This window comes from Xenopus laevis, chromosome 2L (assembly GCF_017654675.1).
Source record: "Xenopus laevis strain J_2021 chromosome 2L, Xenopus_laevis_v10.1, whole genome shotgun sequence".
Lineage (NCBI taxonomy): Eukaryota > Metazoa > Chordata > Amphibia > Anura > Pipidae > Xenopus > Xenopus laevis.
This window is the reverse complement of record NC_054373.1, coordinates 53991936-54011813: the sequence shown is the minus strand read 5'-3', so window position 1 is coordinate 54011813 and position 19878 is coordinate 53991936. Positions and strand designations below refer to the sequence as shown.

The 19878-nt window shown below is 37.2% G+C and overlaps 1 protein-coding gene across 1 annotated transcript; it reads left to right on the top strand.

Moving 5' to 3' along the window:
* Positions 1 to 14245: 14245 nt before the first annotated feature.
* On the top strand, positions 14246 to 19579 carry LOC398653 (60S acidic ribosomal protein P2). The gene is made up of 5 exons (XM_018246342.2): positions 14246 to 14403; positions 17223 to 17346; positions 18337 to 18385; positions 19158 to 19247; positions 19466 to 19579. The coding sequence occupies exons 2-5, from the start codon at positions 17224 to 17226 to the stop codon at positions 19537 to 19539; spliced, it is 336 nt and encodes a 111-aa protein (XP_018101831.1). The 5' UTR covers positions 14246 to 14403; position 17223; the 3' UTR covers positions 19540 to 19579.
* The last annotated feature ends 299 nt before the right edge of the window (positions 19580 to 19878 follow it).

The window sequence follows — 19878 nt, the reverse complement described above, 5'->3', positions numbered from 1 at the left end:
GCTATCTCTCTTTTTAACTTGTCTGGTCCCCTCTCTGCAGCCTCTACATCTGCTCTGGATGCAAAATATCAGTAAAAACAGAAATAGAGATTATATATTTTAAGAGAAACACATATATATATATATATATGATATGTGATGTTTCTGTGCCTCTGTGTTCTGCACAACTGAATGAATTACAGGAATTGTTCAGTGTAAAAATAAAACTGGGTAAATAGATAGGCTGTGCAAAATAAAAGAAAAGTTTTTGATATAGTTAGTTAGTCAAAAATATAATGTATAAAGGCTGGAGTGACTGGATGCTTTGCAGCTCTCTTGGTTTCCATTGATTGATTACCAGGCAGTAACCAATCAGTTATTTAAGGGGGGGCACATGGGTCATATTTGAACGTGGCCTGCATGCTAAGGAGTAATTGCATACTCACTGAACAGATATGTCCCATGTGGGCCCCCTTTAAAGTCATTGACTAACTCAGAGTTAAAGAGATGAAAAGCAGGAAGTAGTGTTCTGTTCTGTTAGACATCTGCTCAGTCCAGCCTTTATACATTACATTTTTGGCTAACTAACTATATTCAAAACATTTATTATTTTGCACAGCCTATCTATTTACCCAGTTTTATTTTTACACTGAACTGTTCCTTTAATAATCAGCCTGGAAACATTTTCTTTCATAAAATAATAGATCATTTCTTTGCATCCAGACATGTGTAAAATACATAATTTGCATGGCAGACAGTTCTTGAGTATGTCTATCTTGTCCTTTTAACAATGGATACTTTATTAATATTTATGAACATTGGCTTCCATTAAAATCTAGCTCTACATACCCTACTGAATGTACATTCCAAGGTGAACTTCCACTAAAATGGTCCAGTTTGTATCCAGTACTATATGTCTTGTTAAAGGCTATCATGTTTCAAAGTTAGCACAACCAATTAGCAATTATAATTACTGTTAACCACACACAGTCAAACCAGTGGTTTCTCTATTGACTTGTGATACCTCCACACTTTTTCATCCAGCGTAACCAGCACTGTTAATGTTACCGTACGGGTATTGTAAACAGTAAAACATTTTGTCAGCCAAGCAATGAATCGATTTACTGTAAATCAAGCTTGGTAAGATTTAAACACTGACAAGTAGAAGTAAGGCTCAACAAACAATTATTCTAGACATGTTACACAATATATTTTGGGCTTACTGTATGTAGCAGCCCAAGTCAACTACAACCTTTTAGCAGATCTGTGCTCCCAGTAGGTCTTCTTTTCTTCTGATTCACAGCACATGTTCTGGGCTGCAGTCAGTCACGTGAGTTTAGGGTTTGATTCACAATATAGAGTATTAAAGTGGACCTGTCACACAGACACAAAAATATGTATAATAAAAGTCCTTTTCAAATTAAAAATGAAATCCAATTTTTTATTAAAGCATCCATAGCTGTTGTAAGCTCATTTAAAAATCTCAGCTGTCAATCAAATATTGTCTGTAATTGAGGCGGGGCAGACAATTACTTTCACTTTCCATTCAGCACTTCCTAGATGTCACTGCTCTCCACATATACAATCAAAGAAGTCGCACGCACTCCTGCAGCCAGCCGGTGAGGTTAAAAAGAAGCTTTATTCCATCATGTTAAAAGTCACACGTCCTAACGCGTTTCGTATCAATGGATACGTAATCATAGGCACAGATTCTGACAAACCGCTACAAACTGTTAAATGAATTTAAAGGAAATGACGTCCGGATTAACCCTGCATATGGGTTTTTATCCAGGTTCCCAATTAAAAACATTAACCCTTAACAAGTTAGAAAAAACTTTTTAAAAAGAATATCATGAAACATGACATTTTGAAATTTTTGATACTTAATGAAACATCAGAGGAGTTGCGGAAGGTCCAAACTCAAATGCTTATTCCGTTACATAAACTGTTACAAAATAAATACAAAATGAAATTAAATTGACAACATTTACTTAATCAAACCTTTAAATGCGTAAATCAAGCAATATAAGCAATTTAAACATTGTGAGCCCTTAGTCTCATTTGTATTTTATTTTGCGCTAGATATTCCTCATTAATTGTTAAATATCTTAAACCAAGTATTAAAGAACTCCTTAAAGCGCAAAAAATATATATACTGCATACGGGATGATTTTTGTGTGTTAACATATTACTTTCTTGAGGATTTATTTATTTTAATTTAATTCATTTTGATTCGTCATAATCCATTTTTGACTCATCAATTTAATATAATTCGTCAACATACAGAAGTCCCAATACCGAATTGAATAAGGAAAAAATTAATTAATCCAAGCAAGCTTTAATCTTTATCATAAACGAATACAAAACGGATCTCCATAACACAGTTCATACATGGTACGATGAGAGGAAATATAACACAAACTGGCGATATGAATGAATTCTATGGATTTTCTTTTTATTTCTTTTGTTTTTTTCGTTGTTTTTGTTTTATATGCTCTCCACATATTCCCCCGTTCTATTTACCATTTAATTGTGTAGCCTGGGCATGGCGATGGACATTGGGTCCCCCATTCTGCTGCACAAACAAGATTCTGAGATGATACAAGGCTTGCCTTAATAACAGTGTGCACAAAATGGCTGCTGCCTGCTTGCTATAATTTTGAAATCCCAGACTGAAGGAAGCAAGAATCAAATAATTTATATAGTGTAATTAAAGTTCATTTTGCTTGACTAATGTGATAAAATAGGATTTTGAAAAAAATTTTGGGGTGACGGGTCCCCTTTAATGCAATACAGTCCAGTGTTTTAATAATTTTGGAAGACCTCCCTAAGCTAAGCTTCTCAACAGCAGTTCAGAGAATTGGGAGCCTGTGCTGAGTCATTACCTTATAAAAAAAAACCTGACCTAGTAAGATCAAAGATGGGGATCTGTTGATACCAAATTTGAAAGCCTGGACCATTACTATTACAGAACTTCCAATCCTCTGGGCTGGTACAGGAAATTCAGGAAATAAAATACAGCACTTTCTAGCCATAATATTTTTTTGGCTTTTTAATTCTCCTTTAAGCTAACAATTGTATCATTGTTATAAAACCTCTTTAGATGTTGATCTACTGTTTCCTGAGCTAAGACATTCAGTATGCTCACTTTTGTTAGGTTACCCCAAAAAATTAATTTTGACTGTAGTATGAAAAAAAAGTTACAAAAAATTTGAGACTCAAAAAACATACAGAAAACAGTAGCATCGGCAGTAGGGATGCGCTGAATCCACTATTTTGGGATTCGGTCAATACTTATTTGGCACAGGCACTTTTTCATGCTTGTGTTGCTCCCCAACTCTATTTATATTTGAATGTGGCTCGTGGCTAAAAAAAATAAAATGGCTAAATGCATTAGCATACAATACGTATAAGGACTGGCAACCCTTGGTACATTAGCTCTGTGTGTAAGGTCCTTTAAGATCTAATACAGTGTAACAATATAGTGGGCACTTACAAAATCCTGTTTAAAAGACTAGATACATAGAATAGAATGATTCATTGTCATATTCATCACTCAATAATGTTGTGTTTATGTTCAGTATATCTATCTCAAAATTTTGAGGGGATACCACAAAAATGGGACTTAAAGGCAAAAAAATAAATCCAATTTTTACTTTCTTTAATGAAAAAGAAATCGATCTCCAATATACTTTGATTAAAAAATGTGTACCGTTTTTATAAGAAACCTGACTGTATGCAGTGAAATTCCCCCTTCGTTGAACTTGCACTGACAGCTGCAGTTAGGAAACTTCAGATGGTCCCTAACTGCTCTGCAGGAAAACAATCATACTTTCAAACAACAGGGGGGAGCCCCCCCACCTTACTTCCCAGAACTCGAGCAGCTTTGTTTGTTTCCCTGTAACATCTGTGTAGATTTGTATCCACAGACCCAGTGCACTCTGCATATTCTGATTATTAATCAGTCTTGCTGTATCAGCTTCTATGGCAGAAATTATTTGACTTGTGCTGTTTTGATCATTTATGACGATCCTTAAGCTTAACCTCCCAATTGAAGCCCAGACCACACTGAGCACGTGCGTAGTCTTGTTATTGCAAAGATGTTTAACAAAGTTACAAGATGATAGTCCCTTGTGCCAACTTTGAAAGCATAAATCATTTGTTTAATTGGGCTTCTGGTGCAGCAAGTTCATGTTTATATTTGGGGGCAGATTTATCAAAGGTCGAGGAGAATTTTCGAATGAAAAAAATTCGAATTTTGAGCTATTTTTTCTGTATTTCTACTAGGGAATAGTCCAAATTCGATTTGAAAAAAATGTGAAAATTCGAATATTGAAATTTATCATGTACTGTCTCTTTAAAAATTCGATTTCAACCATTCGCCATCTAAAACCTGGCGAATTGCTGTTTTAGCCTATGGGGGACCTCCTAGAACCTATTTGGAGTGAATTGGTGGGAAAAACGTCAAATTGAATTTGATCAAATGCGCTATTCCTTCGATGTGTACGATTCGAATTCGGCCAAATATGGACCTATTCGATCGAAAACTGACCTATTCTACCAAAAAAAAAACTTCGACTTATTTTCGGTTGGTCTTTTTGAATTCGAATTTCGAAGTTTTTTCAATTCGAAATTCGACCCTTGATAAATATGCCCCCTAGTATACAAAATACAGCATTTCTAACATTATTCTATTTTAGACTTACGTTTTCCTTTAAAAGGAAATAATTTAAAAATGCTGTATAAAAATGTTGCATTTGTGCTTATTCACAAATCATTTTCCATCATTTTTCCTTCTCTACTGACAATTTTCATAAATTGTCTTTAAAAATGGGTGTCGGTATTTTCGTTTAGTATGCATGACCATTTTAAAAATTTGTCATACCCACATCATTTTTACAAATGTAGTTTCTGCCAAAATGTCTCTGCTATAATGAAAATGTCCGGGTTATTTGGCTCAAATCTTTATAGAGAAATTCTTTTGTCGCACAAACAACATTTTCACAGAAGAACAGTTTTTTTTCTGTGAATTTGTTTAATGCTTACAACACTTTTACAATTTGCCGACCAAGACTTTAAGTACTGTGTGTAATACGGTTGCCTTTGTTTTACGGCTCATAATCACACGTGGATTCCCTTACTGAGTTTTTGTTTCAAGTGACAGGTCATATGTTAATGTGAAAGCATGTCATTGGAATTCATACTAACTGACCCAATGCCTAATTGTTCACTGATGGGCCCTGTTATGAGTTTGTAGCAATTTACTGTAAGCCAGTGGTTTGTTCTGGTTGTTGTCACATTGTTGACATTAAAGTAGGTCATAAACATGACTGATGGCCCTTGTAAAAGAGATTGAACACCATCATTAACACTGATTTATGGTTACATGGCTATGCTGTGGTCAGACACTTTACAGGTGAGTGTATAATGAGTATTTTTTATTGAAAATAACATAGGAATTATTTCATTTAATGCATGGCTAGAAATAATCGTATAAAAAAAAATACTATATTTCAGGCAGTAGAAAATATAGACTTATTTTAAGAGGTGACATATGCAATAAGATCTTTGTTCAACATAAAATGAATACAGCAGAACACCAATTATATGACCCCGGATTTTACAGTTTCCCAGAACAGACGCCGTTTTATCGTGGTCCTGTTTGGGTGAGTTGCTTTTTTTTTTTTTTTTTTCGGCTATAACAATTTCCCAGAATTGATGCCGTTTTCACGCTGTCCCCTGGGAAATGTAAAATCAGGGTTCTACTCTGGTTAGGATGTAAATGTGTTCTATCTTTGATAAAAAAATTTCTTTGTTATTTTTAATGAAACCATGCAGAAGTTCCTATGGTTAATGAGTACAGGTATGGGACCTGTTATCCAGAATGCTCTGGACCAGGGATTTTCCAGATAATGGATCTTTCTGTGATTTGGATCTCCAGTACAAATCCAAGTTTGGATCAAGTACAGATTACTGTTTTATTATTACAGAGAAAAAGTTAATAATTTTTTTAAAATCTGGATTATGTAGATAAAATGGAGTCTATGGGAGAAAACCTTTCTGTAATTATGAGCTTTCTGGATAACGGGTTTCTGGATAACGGATCCTATACAGGTAGTGGCAACAGGTCTTTGATTATATTCATGGTGTATAAGAAGAAAGACAACTTGCCTAGCCACGATATTTAAATTTGACAACCATAACTATTCTTATGGCTACCGGCACAGCCTAGTTTGGGTCTGTTGTTTTAGCATGGGTTTGTACAAGTCACACGTGATTATTGATCTGTTCTTCTCTATACAATACTATTTCCATCTTGTTTTCCAGGGGTCTTCGCCCTGTGTTGCTTTGTTCCCTGTTGATATAACCTCCAAAGCTTTCTGTATTGAAAATGACGGCTAGCAGCTGGTTAATAAGGTCAGAAAAGTGACGTAAAAGAGACCGGATCACCGAGCCAGATAATTGCATCCCATACCAGTTTTTCTCTTAAAATTGACTATCCGTTTGAATTTGCAGATGGACTTATGCAATATTAAATCTTTATTACTGTAAGCTCGGTATACAAAATTGACTTATAATTATGTATATTTAACTTAGAAACCGTCATAGCTATAAATAAGTATTGCACTGCAATCATATAATATACTAATTTCATTGTGGAAGTATGATATTGTGCAGGGAAAAATCTGTTTTTAAATGAAATTTAATAAAAATATTTATTATTCATGAAATTTTGTATTTCCATTATTATAAAAACAATCCATAAATGAGTTTACTAGTTTTAATGCACAGCATAAGAAAACTATGTTACTCCCCAACCCATTGGCTGTTGCTCACAGTGGCTGCATATTTTTGAATTCCTGGCTTTAAGGCTAGCTTTAATGACATAAAAACAGATGTACTGCCAAACAGAGCCTCTTGTAGGATGCCAGTCCACATAGGGGCTACTAATAGCCAATTACAGACCATATTTGTCATCCCCAGGAACTTTATGCCTGCTTATGTTGCTCTAAAACGTTCTTACATTTGAATGTGACTCACCGTTAAAAAAGGTTGGGGGCCCCTGACCAAAATGTTGTCTGTAATTGTAATCTTTCATTGGTGGCAGGTATATAAAGGTATACAGGTAAGTGTCAATTAAGTTACTATTAAGAACTTTGCTACCAGGTCCAATGCTGGAAACTCCTTCCCTGGATCTTTTCTTTTTGAAAATAAATGTTTGCAATCCCATGAAACTTACTTATGTATGACATTTTTGCAATATTACAACTATTATTAATTTAAAAAAAAAATCAACAAAATGCTCAGACATTTTTTTATGCATGGTTGTAAGAACATGGAAATTAATAAATAATGCATTTAAAAATAGCATAAATGTTTTTAATAGAATGAAACAAATCATATTTGATTTTTTGATTTGCATAATAATTAGCCTGCTTGCTATCTTGGGCTTTGCCATCTATTTTTAATCACAATTTTGCTCTCGATAATCATGATCTCGTGTTCTTATTGTTACTGTGTTGATGTATCCTTTCTTCCAGGTCTCTTTAGAAACTACACACTGCCATCTAATGGGCAAATATAATTATCTCACTTTCATGGTAGGTGTAATATTGTGAAGTGGTGTTTTGTTTTTCAATGTACCAGAGTAAGGGTCCTAGCAAAACACTGGAGGATGGCAGGCAAATATTTAATAATCACCAGGGTGAGAATATTTTACTTGCTCTGGGCAAGTAGTTGCTGATTGGAAGCTGGTTATTGGGGCTCAAAGTCATAAAGTGACAAGTAGCAACCAACAGAAATGATAACTGGTTGACAGGTGACAGAACATGGCAGCTGATCTGAAAAGGCCATATATAAAATATATAAAAAATACTCCAAAACTGTTTTTGCAGAGTGAAAACTATACTACAGGTATGGGACCTGTTATCCAGAATGCTTGGGACATGAAGTTTTGCGGATAAGGTGTATTTCTGTGATTTGGATCTCCATAAATCTACTAAAAAGAATTTAAATCTTAATTAAACCCAATACGATTGTTTACCACCAATAAGGATTAATTATATTTTAGTTGGGATCAAGTACAAGGTACTGTCTATGGGAGTAATTCCCGTAATTCAGAAATTTCTGTATACTCAATTTTTAATGATTATAAAGTTATTTGAATATGTAATTGCTATATAATACAGTATATATTTCTGACTGTTAATATTTTCTGAGCTCCAGGTTCTGACCCAAGAAAGAAGGTTGCCGGCTATCTAATTAAATGGTTCCAGTTTGATTATTTAAAGGCGTGGTTCACCTTCAAGTTAACTTTTTGTACGTTATCGAATGGCTAATTCTAAGTAACTTTTCAACTGGTCTTCATTATGTGTTTTTTTTATAGTTTTTTTTATTTTTTGTCTTTTTCTTTACACTCTGTCCAGATTTCAAATGGGGGGTCACTGACCCCATCTAAAAACAAATGCTCTGTAAAGCTACAAATGTATTGTTATTGTTACTTTTTATTACTCATCTTTCTATTCAGGCCTCTCCTATTCATATTCCAGTCTCTTACTCAAATCCATGCATGGTTGCTAGGGTAATTAGGACCCTAGCAACCAGATTGCTGAAATTGCAAACTGGAGAACTAAATAACTCAAAAAACACAAATAATAAAAAATGAAAACCAATTGCAAATTGTCTCAGAATATAAACAATGAACAATCACGTTAAGACAGGCTCAGAAAACAGAAAGTGATAAACAAACACTACATTTACAGTTACAATGAGATTTAAATCCAGTGAAAATCTTTTATGAATGTAGGTTGGAAAGTTGTTGAGGAGCACTTTACAATAAAAAATGAAAATACAGAATATTTGCTGATTTATGTAGCTGGAAGCACTCCTGTTTTCTTCCTACACTGCTAGGGATCCTCTAATCCCTGGTAAGAATGGCAGCAGTTTACATTTAAACCAGTGAAAATCTATAGGTGAAATCTGATTGGCTGTTGTTGGTCCCACACACTTTTCTAAACTCTAAGGGGCAGATGTAAGAAGGGTCGAATATCGAGGGTTAATTAACCCTCGATATTCGACTAGGAACTAAAATCGTTCGACTTCGAATATCGAAGTCGAACGATTTAGCGCAAATCCTGCGATCGAACGATCGAAGGATTAATCGTTCGATCGAACGATTAAATCCTTCGAATCGAACGATTCGAAGGATTTTAATACAACGATCGAAGGAATATCCTTCGATCAAACAATCACAGGCAAGCCTATGGGGACCTTCCCCATAGGCTAACATTGACTTCGGTAGCTTTTAGCTGCCGAAGTAGAGGGTCGAAGTTTTTCTTAAAGAGACAGTACTTCGACTATCGAATGGTCGAATAGTCGAACGATTTTTAGTTCGAATCGTTCGATTCGAAGTCGAAGTCGTAGTCGATGGTCGAAGTAGCCCAAAAAACACTTCGAAATTCAAAGTTTTTTTAATTCGAATCCTTCACTCGAGCTTTGTAAATGTGCCCCTAAATGTATTCATTCATAATTCTGAATTGAGAAAGCCAGTCAGATGACTAGCAAAACATCTTCAAGGAAAAATAAATAAATACAACAAGCCCAGTTGATTAATCGTATTACTTACCTGGATGAATGGGAACCTTCACAGATGTAGTCACCCAGTGACAAACTGTGCAAAGTTTGGGGACCCTGGTGTTAAATGTGGGAGTGGCTGCAGTTAAAATTTCCCCACTGAAATCATGAAAAATATGTGATTGGCTGTTAGCAAATTATACTAACCTTGAACTGCAGTCCACCGGTGACAAACCTTGAAGAGTTGGGGACCCTGGCATTAATATTATGAGAATGGCACCAGGTTCAATTCCCCCATTGAAAGTTAATGGATCAAATCTGATTGTCGCTATTTAATCCAGAGTTACCCCATAATGATGTGATTTAAGTTTGGTGAGTGTAGCTTTAAACCTGTAAGTGCAGCAGCAGTTTGAAAATCTTCCCTGTCAAAGTCAATGTAAAAATGTTGGGTGTTGGAGTGGCACCCCAAAAAGACAGAGGATGGGATTGCTTAGGAAAGCACAAGCAACCCTCTCGACTACAGGACGAAGAAGTATGGAGAGTTTGGCTGTTGTACCCCTAAAACTGTAGGAGGAGAAGCGTTTAGAAAATGGGAGGCGCTAAGAATAAGAAGCTGAAGAATAAGTCAAAGAACAGTATACTGTTTTTTCAAACCAACATAATAAGATAGTAACGCAGTAATGAAGAGAAATTATCCTGGTGTCATTCAGAAGATGATCAATGCCGATGCTTCTATTTATCTATTGAAAGAGAGCACTGCTTCTGACCAGCACACAAATGGTGGAAGGTTGCACCAATGCAGTTGAGGTAAGGTTAGAATATTTTGAGTAGTCATGATGGGGAAATAGCATGAATAAGCAGAATGATTTCAGGTAGAGACCACATCAGAGAAACTGACCATGGAAGTAAAATGTTTAAGCCTTTGTTGACCCAGGAACTGCAGGATCTCCTGAGTATCGGCAGAAAGTCTGAGGCCCTAAAGGACATCGGCAGAGACCAATATCTGTAGCGCTCTCCTGCTTTGCTATAGGAAAATCCACAAGCCAGAAGCTAAGCTCTTCTCTACTGTCTCTTCTGCTAATGCCAGCTCAACTGCCATGTGGGGAAGAAGGGGTACTGCATATAGTAGTGCTTTTTAAATGAAAACTATACCCCCCAAACAATGTAGGTCTCTATAAAAAGATATTGCATAAAACAGCTCATGTGTAAAACCCTGCTTCATGTAAATAAACCATTTTCATAATAATACACTTTTCTAGTAGTATGTGCAATTGGAAAATCATAAATAGAAAATTGACATTTTAAAAAATAAGGGCCGCCCCCTGGGATCGTACAATTCACTGTGCACACAAACATACCAATAAACCAAACTTGTTAGGTCACATGAGCCAATTAACAGAGTTGTGTCTTTTGCTTCAACACTTCTTCCTGTTACAGTTAGAGTTGTAGTATTTCTGGTCAGGTGATCTCTGAGGCAGCACACAGACCATCACAAAAGGTGGCTCAAGGCAAGAGATGTAAAAGGGCAAGATTTACTTACATATATATATAGACACGTTTGGTAAGATTCTTTAATTTGCCATTTAATATGATGTAAACTATCTTTTGCTTAAAAGTGTTCATTTTGGGGATATAGTTTTCCTTTAAAGGAGAACTAAAGCTTAACTAAAGAAGTAGCTAGAAATGGTGTACATTGTGTTTTGGGTTTCTGTACCAAGGCAACCACAGCCCTTTAGCAGTAAAGATCTGTGTCTCCAAAGATGCCCCAGTAGTTTCCCATCTTCTTTTCTGCTGATTCACTGCACATGCTCTGTGCTGCTGTCACTTACTGAGCTTAGGGACCCACTCACAATATACAGTACACATAGAATAGAAATGTCACAATGTAAGGCTGATTACTACATGGCAGCACAGAAACCAGTGCAACTAGCATCAAAACAGACACTTTCCAAGATGGTGACCCCCTGTGGCAAGTTTGAAGTCCTGGATCATTGCTGCTGTTTAGAAGCTGAAACTTTAGGCTGGTACAATAAGGTCATTATATAAAATATGCCATTTTTAGCCATATTCAATCTTAGGGTTTAGTTCTTCTTTAAGCTTACAGCATAGAGGTGAGGCTAGCAACTTTCCATGAAGCTGGGAGCCAATCCATAATGCCAAGAGTGAAAAGATCAACACCGTAGAATGTTTTCCGACAGAATCATCAGTCTTATTGCTCTTATACCATCTGGTGCCTTAGGTGGGGCAGGATCTTAGTAGGTAGCGCTGCTGAAAGTACAAGGCCCCAAAAGGGAATTGCTGAAGACCAGTCCATACAGAGCTCTTCTGCTTTGTTGTAGAATAATCTGCAAGCCAGACGCTAAGAAGGTATATGCTCTATGGAAGACTGGTGGTGTCTGTTACATTGGAGCATTAAAGATAGTTCTATCTGGAGGGCTTTTTAGTCATGGTGATTGTTTATAATTTTATGATTCTGTCATCACTGGGGAGATATGGGTGTCCCTATCAGGAGGGGCAAAACAATATAGGAAAAGATGCCCCATCCTCCAGGCAATAACTGTAATAAGAGACGCTAGAAAATGTGAGGTTATTTGTTAAATAAAAATTGTGGGCAGGGGCCATAAACAAATGTATTTTCTTTTGTTTTTAATCTTCTTACCATGCTAATACAGTTGGTACAGCTTTGTACATTTGCTAGAGGCCAGGAAGAAAAATTTTCCCAAACCAACACACAGTGACAATAGTGTTGGTGGTTTTTTTTGCCTTCCTCTGAATCATTAGAAACAGGAGGTCACTTTAATTTAGGACGTAAAGACGTAGATGTCATTTGTTGGTTGATATACTAATTCACGGTGTATGCTAATATTTTAATGAACATGTCCTTTCCCTTTCCTATCTTGAACTAGCGTCACTTGCAAACTACTGCACAGATTCAATAAATACGCCAAAAAGTTGTATCAAAACTGACCACATCTATGCCCACCTTAACTATCTACCGTAGACAATCTGTGTAGATCCCGATTCTCGTTTCAGCGATTGTTTCAGCTCTCCGTGATTTTAAAATGTTGGGAGGTATGTTAGAAGCCTGTGCAAATAGTGACAGAACATACAATACTGTGGTCTTATTTGTTTAAAAAAAAGTATATACTGTGCACTAAAAATGTCTAAATAAAAATATATCAATGACTTCTCCTTTCTTTTTTCCCCTCATTTCCTGTTTTATGGCTATTTTCTATTGCGGGTGAAAATTTGGTACAGGAGTAGGCATGCAGATATTTTTATAAACACATCACACTCATCACAACACAGTCCAGCCGCTATAAGAGCCAAACAGGGTTGCCAGGTCTAATTTTCAAAACCAGACAAAGTCGGCTACAAAACCAGCCCAAAACTACCCAAGAGGCACTTCTAAAGTAGCCCATAAATAGCACAATATGTGCAGTGGAAAAAAAAGTCTAAAAATAAATTAATATATGTGAAAATACACCTTTTTGAAATTTTCACTGATTAGCATATTTTTCTATGAAGCAAAATGGGACAGATTCGTCCATCACCAGGGACGTAACTACAGAGGGGGGCACAGGAGGTATAGGGTGAGAATGCTTAAAGGGCATGTAAAGGCAAAAAAAATAAAATCCCATTTTTACTTTTTTTTTTATGAAAAAGAAACCTATCTCCAATATACTTTAATTAAAAAATGTGTACCGTTTTTTTATAAGAAACCTGACTGTATGCAGTGCAATTCTTCCTTCATTTACTGCTGTGGATAGGAATTGTCAGATAGTCCCTAACTGCTGAGCAGGGAAACAATCATACTTATGAACAGCAGGGGGAGCCCCCACCTTACTTCCCAGCCATGCAGAACTCAAGCAGCTTTGTTTATGACGATCCCTAAGCAGCCCAGACCACACTGAGCATGTGCAGGGTCTTAGTCTTGCAATTATGTTTAACAAAGTTACAAGATGGTGACTTCTCTGTAACCAACTTTGAAAGCATAAATTATTTGTTTGATTAGGCTTGTGGTGCAGTAAGTTCATGTTTATATTTAGTATACAAAATATGCATTTCTAGCCTTATTCTATTTTAGACTTTACATTCCGTTTAAGAGTGATGGGAGACTGGGGTACAGAGCGCAAAATGTGGTAATTCCCGACTTCAACACAAGTCCCATTGCATGCTGGGTATTGTAGTCTTACATTAAACTTGACAGTCGCCAAATTGTTAAACAAAAACTACATTACCCAACATGCTTTGGGAGACGCAGGCTTGGCACATTAGGACAAGAAAAAACTTTGGCTGGTTTCCAAATTACAAACCAGCCAAAGGCCCAAAAAGCAGCACAAATCCGTACATAGGCTAGTTTGTACTTTCAAACCCCGCTTGGGCTTTAAATTAGTAGCCCAATTTAGCTGGAAAACAGCCAATTTCAACCCTGGAACAGAACGATTGCTAGTTTGTACTCGGCACATATTCGACTCGTGCGCATGCGTCTCTATTTTCCCCTTAGCGCATGCGCAGCGCTATTCCTTTTGCTTCCGGGTAGTTATACCAGCGTCATTGATGCTGTTACTAGAATGTGGATTCCCTTTGTGACGCGCATGCGCGCGGCAATACATGCGATATAAAATATGCCTTAAAATGCGAAAGTCCCCTCTCCGATGTTAATTTTCCTTTATGCACAGCAAAGTATTGTAAGACCCATAAGGTTTGTGTAAGAGACTATAGAGCTCTAGGTTTTGACCTTTGACCCGAGGCCCCTTTGACTTTGGCTAGGAAACCCCGCCCCTCCTTCTCTTTCGGTGCCGGAGTACAGGAGCGTGCACATCGTTTCGTGTCTATCACAGACTTAAAGTGAGTGGATGGAAGGGTTCGGCATTGCCGAGCGTGGGGCCGGTGGCTTATGAGGGAAGGCTGAGTCAGACAAGCGCCATTGCACCATTTATTTCTTTCTGTAATGGTCAGACGGTTGTTTAGGATAGATTTGGTTTTCTCTGGGCTTAGATAGACTGGGCGGGCTTCCTGTCAATTAACTCTGGGTACAGGCGCTTATGTCTACAATAGAATTTATTCGGTGACTTAACATAATGTTCAGGTGAACCACGTGGCACCTTGTTAGCCCGGAGACTAGAGACGTTTCCTGTATGTGGAACATTAACATAAGAGAAGTGTGATTGACAGTATGGGGGAAAGTCACACTCTCATGTTAATGTAGGTGGAACGTTGGTTATACACCGGCAGAACCTATTCACTGTGATCCTCTCATTTCCACCCACCAATGCCGGCTGCGCTTCTCGGGCAACCCGGCGATCACATGGCATGCGTGAAGGAGGACGCGCGTGCGCATCGGTGCGTAAAGGAGGACGCGCAGGCGTCTCCGTTTTCAGTGGCCGACTGGGAGTAGGCTGCATATGAGACATGTGCTTGGCGCCCAACCAAGCTTTGCGCCCTATGCACGTTCCTCTTCTGCCTACCCCTAGTTCCTGCCTTGCGCCCCATTGTTAGTTTACTTATTGCCCAGTCTGCTCACTGGGGTTCATTTATAAACTTTTCACAGGGCAGAATGATTCGCACAGTGAAAATATTTGCCTGGATAAGAGTGGTGTACTTAATGTGCCAACAGAATTGAGAATTGTTTTTACACTGCAAATGTTCATAAGCGCTTTTTAAACATGGCAACAAAATGCAAATAATCTGCACCTGAGATATGCCCCATCTTTGGTGGCGGAGAAAATATGCGAACAAAACAGTTTCGCAAATTGAGAATTTGTTACCGTCAGCACTTTTTTTTTTTTTTTTTTTTGCACACAACAACCTCGCGCACTCAAGCAAGCACCCGTTTCATTTGAGAAAATTTATTCACAATGCGAATTCGCAAAAAAACGGAAAGAAGGGCACAGCAGTGCAATATTTTAACGTTCAATAAAAACATGGTCGAAAACCATTTGCGAATAATATCCAATGCGCGAACTTTATAAATGACCCCCAGGGTTAGGGTTGAGACACACGGGCAGATTCGGGGAGATTTAGTCGTCTGGCGACTAATCGCCTCTTCTGGGCGACAATCTCCCCGAACTGCCTTCACGTGTCTTCCCGTCCGCTATGATGAAAAGTCGCCTGCGCTAAAGCACACGCGACGCTTCGTTTTCCAAAATCGCCCGAAGTTTCACTTGGTGCGACTTTGGAAAACGAAGCGCCGCGTGTGCTTTATTTGCCTCCTGACTTTTCAGCTTTCAAAAGGGGGTCACTGACCCCCATCTAATAAATGTTCTGTAAGGCTACAAATGTATTGTTATTGCTACTTTGTATTACTGATCTTTCTATTCAGGCCCTCTCCTATTCATTTTCCAGTTTTTTATTCAAACAATGCATGGCTGCTATGGTAATGTGGACCCTATCAACCAGATTGCTGAAATTGCAATCTGGAAAGCTGCTAAATAACTAAAAAAACACAATAAAAAAATGAAAACCCAATTACAAATTGTCGCAGAATTATCACTCTCCACACCATACGAAAAGTTAATTTAAAAGTGAACAAGCCCTTTAATAACCAGATGGAAATCATTGATGTAAATGATGTAGTTTCAGAATAGCAAATCAGGAGCCACTTCTTGTATCACCCTCAGGTTGCTCCCTCAAGCACTATTGTGAACCCTAATAGGTTGGGGCAGCATCTGTTATGCTTTAGAAACTGTTTCAGTGGCCGTGTTACATCATTAATTTGTAATATTTGCAATTTATGTAGTGTGTTAAAGGGGTTGTTCACCTTTGAGTTAACTTTTAGTATGATCTAAGGAGTTATATTCCGAGACAATTTGCAATTGGGTTTAAATTTTTATCATTTGTGGCTTTTGAGTTATTTAGCTTTTTATTCAGCAACTCTCCAGTTTGTAATTTTAGCGTTTTGATTGTTACGGTCCAAATTACCCTAGCAACCATACATTCATATGAAAAAGAGACTGGAATGTGAATAAGAGAGGCCTGAATAGAAAGATAATGAATAAAAAGTAGCAATAACTATGAACGTGTAGCCTTACAGAGCATTTGTTTTTCAGTGACCTACATTTGAAATCTGTCAAAAGAAAAAGGCAAGTAATTAAAAAAAAGAAAAAGTGAGAAAAAGATCAATTGAAAAGTGGTGTATAATTGGCCATTCTATAGCATCTATATCTCATAGTTCTTAAAGGAGAAGGAAAGCTACGGAGGCATTTTATTGCCAATAGATTAGCTGCAATAGTGCAAGCTAGAATGCTATATTTATTCTGTAGAATGTTTTACCATACCTGAGTAAAAAGCTCTAGAAACTCTGTTTGTTTAGAATAGGAGCTGCAGTATTAATGTGGTGTGACATCACTTCCTGCCTGAGTCTCTCCCTGCTCTAGGCTCAGATTACAGTAGAGAAGGGAGGGGGGTGGGGGGAGAGGAGCAAACTGAGCATGCTCTTGCCCAGGGCAATGAGGTTTAAGCTGAAGGCAGGAAGTCTGATACAGAAGCCCATGAGTACACAATAGAAGGAAAGAAATGCTGTGTTTCTTTTGACAGGGGACTCAGAGCAACATTACTTTGGGGGTTTACTGGTATATTTAGATGGACCTTTCTGATAAGGCTTACTTAGTTTTAACCTTTCCTTTCCTTTAATCATCCAGATATTTATTTGTTGTTGCTTTTTCTAGAATGCGTTACGTGGCCGCTTACCTACTTGCTGTCCTTGGTGGCAAAACCAGCCCCTCAGCTGGAGATATTAAAAGCATCTTAAAAAGCGTTGGCATTGATGCTGATGATGAACGTGTTAAAAAGGTGAGTTTGCAAATAGAAATATCTGTACATAATTCTGCTAGAAGAATGTTTAGGCACACAAGTGACGGGAAATTACAAAGCCAAAAAGCAACCTGTATTGGGATGTTTTGTTACCAAATTTTTTTTTTTGTTTTTTTACTTATAATTGTTTGACCTGAGTGTGGAATTAATGAAATCCTATCTCTGTGATTACTGGATATCCCATCCATTAGCTGAAGGTTTGGGACTTGTGTGTCTGAACTCTAACACATTGATCATATGCATTGCCTCAAATTTTATGTATGGCAAAGAAAATTATGACCATTATACCTGCCATTTTGTCCCTGCTCTGTTCCTAAGCATTCTGCAATACCATTCTTTATGCATAGTTTAATGCAATCCCTTTCATAAAATTAAAGGGCACCTGTTGGGCACAAATATTATCCCCAACCAAAGGTGCACATGCTCTGAGCTTAGGGACCCACTCACAATGTACAGTACACATAGAATAGAAATGTCACAATATAAGGCTGATTAGTAATTAATACAGATAATTACTACATGTCCGCTCAGATACCAGTGCAATTAGCATCAGAATTTAATAATCAGCCCTGTAGCATCAGTTTATATTACAGGCCAACCTCATTTTCTGCTTGATAATTTGCGAAGACCCCTAAGTTTAGCTTCTCAACAGCTGCTCAGAGCCCACTGAGCATGTGAGTGTCACAGACACTTTCCAAGATGGCGACGGCCTGTGACAAGTTGGAAATCCTGGATCATTGCTGCTATTGAGAAGCTTTGACTTTTGACTGATGCTATAAGTTCAGTATAATTTTTAGTTCTATTCATTTTTAGGGTTTCGTTCTCCTTTAACAGTACCACTGGCTACTACTTTCTCAAATTGTATCTTTCGCTTAACAACCCCTTAGTTGGGCAAGGGATCTAAAATATTTAGTTGTTAGTAGTTGTAGTCGAATATAACTTATACCCAACTTTATTTTTTTTTTAAAGGTGATTGGTGAACTCAGTGGGAAAGATCTTGACGATGTTGTGAACTCTGGTAAGGTTTTTTCATTAATTGCCATCAAGCGAAATTCATTATTGTGTTCAAAAATGAATGAAGATGCTACCCAGTTTATTATACTTTTTTAACTTGTTCTGTGAGCCATATGCTGGCAATGACAACAAAATAGAAAATATTGTATAATTGTCATAAATGTGTTCAGCATCAAATTAGATTTTATTCTGGTCAGATTCTATTGAAGCAACACACAGAAATACACCAATTGCAAATGATTCATTATCTTTTATGGCCACCATTGGCTTTAGACTGTGCCTGCACAGACTGGCCCCTGCAAGAATAACATGTACTTAGATGGGCCAATGGGCACAGCAGAGTATTTGGGCTTTCATCTTATGCAGGAGATTGTCCAGGACTACGACACACGCAGTATGGCTTCCATCTCTATGTATAAATATGTTGAAGTAACTGGTTATTGGTCTGATTCATCTGCAGGGATTCATGCTAGGTCAATTGGCGTCCAGTACAAGCTACTGTCTTACTATAGAGAAAATCGATGAATAAAGAAAAATTGTTTAAATAGAAGACACTGGCAAAAAGAATTTTTTTTTATACACTCAGGATTTTAGATAACCGAATACTGTAATGTAATCCCCCCTTGAGTGCCAACGGCACTTTTATACTATCTGTGGATGTTCTCAAATACTTTTTTTTCTTTTTAATTGTAATTATTTTAAGTTTTATTCAGATATTTCCATTTGCCAATTTATTTAGTTAGATTATTGTAATACTAACATACACTTCATTTCAGGTCTTGCCAAACTGTCATCTGTACCATGTGGGGGTGCTGTCTCTGCAGCTCCTGCATCTACTCCAGCCGCCGGAGGAGCTGCACCAGCAGGTATGCAAATATATAGATCTACTTTATTGCTAAAATAAAATGAGCAAGTCTGTTAGTCTGCATTCAAATGAGTTGCTTAAAAAAATCTTTGTTTTTGTGATGAAATGTATGGGGAAACTTACAGAACTGTTTTAAGGAGAGGCCCTAGATAGCATAAATGGAGGGAAATTATTATTTTTCTGAATCTTAACGGAGGCATTTTTAATTTCGTTTTATAGAAAAGAAAGAAGAAGAAAAGAAGGAGGAATCCGAAGAGTCTGATGACGACATGGGATTCGGATTATTTGATTAAATCCTTTTTGATAAAGAATAAACAGCAACTTTCCATCAAATTCAGACCTGTATTGTTATTTCTTGTCCATATAGGGAGATGTTAATATCACTTTTTTTCATAACATGCTGTTATTTGTTGTTGATATGATTCATATCTGCTTATAATGACGCCTTTACAAAGGAGTGATTAGTGCATGGTGTCTTATGAAGTTGAACTTTTTCTTGCAACGTCTCACAGCAGCAAAATGCCTATTTAGTTATGTTCATCCTAGAAACCTACAGCACAAGACGTAGTACAATTCAGTGCACTTCAACATTGCCAACAGTGCTGGAGTTACATTGGATACAATTCTAATTA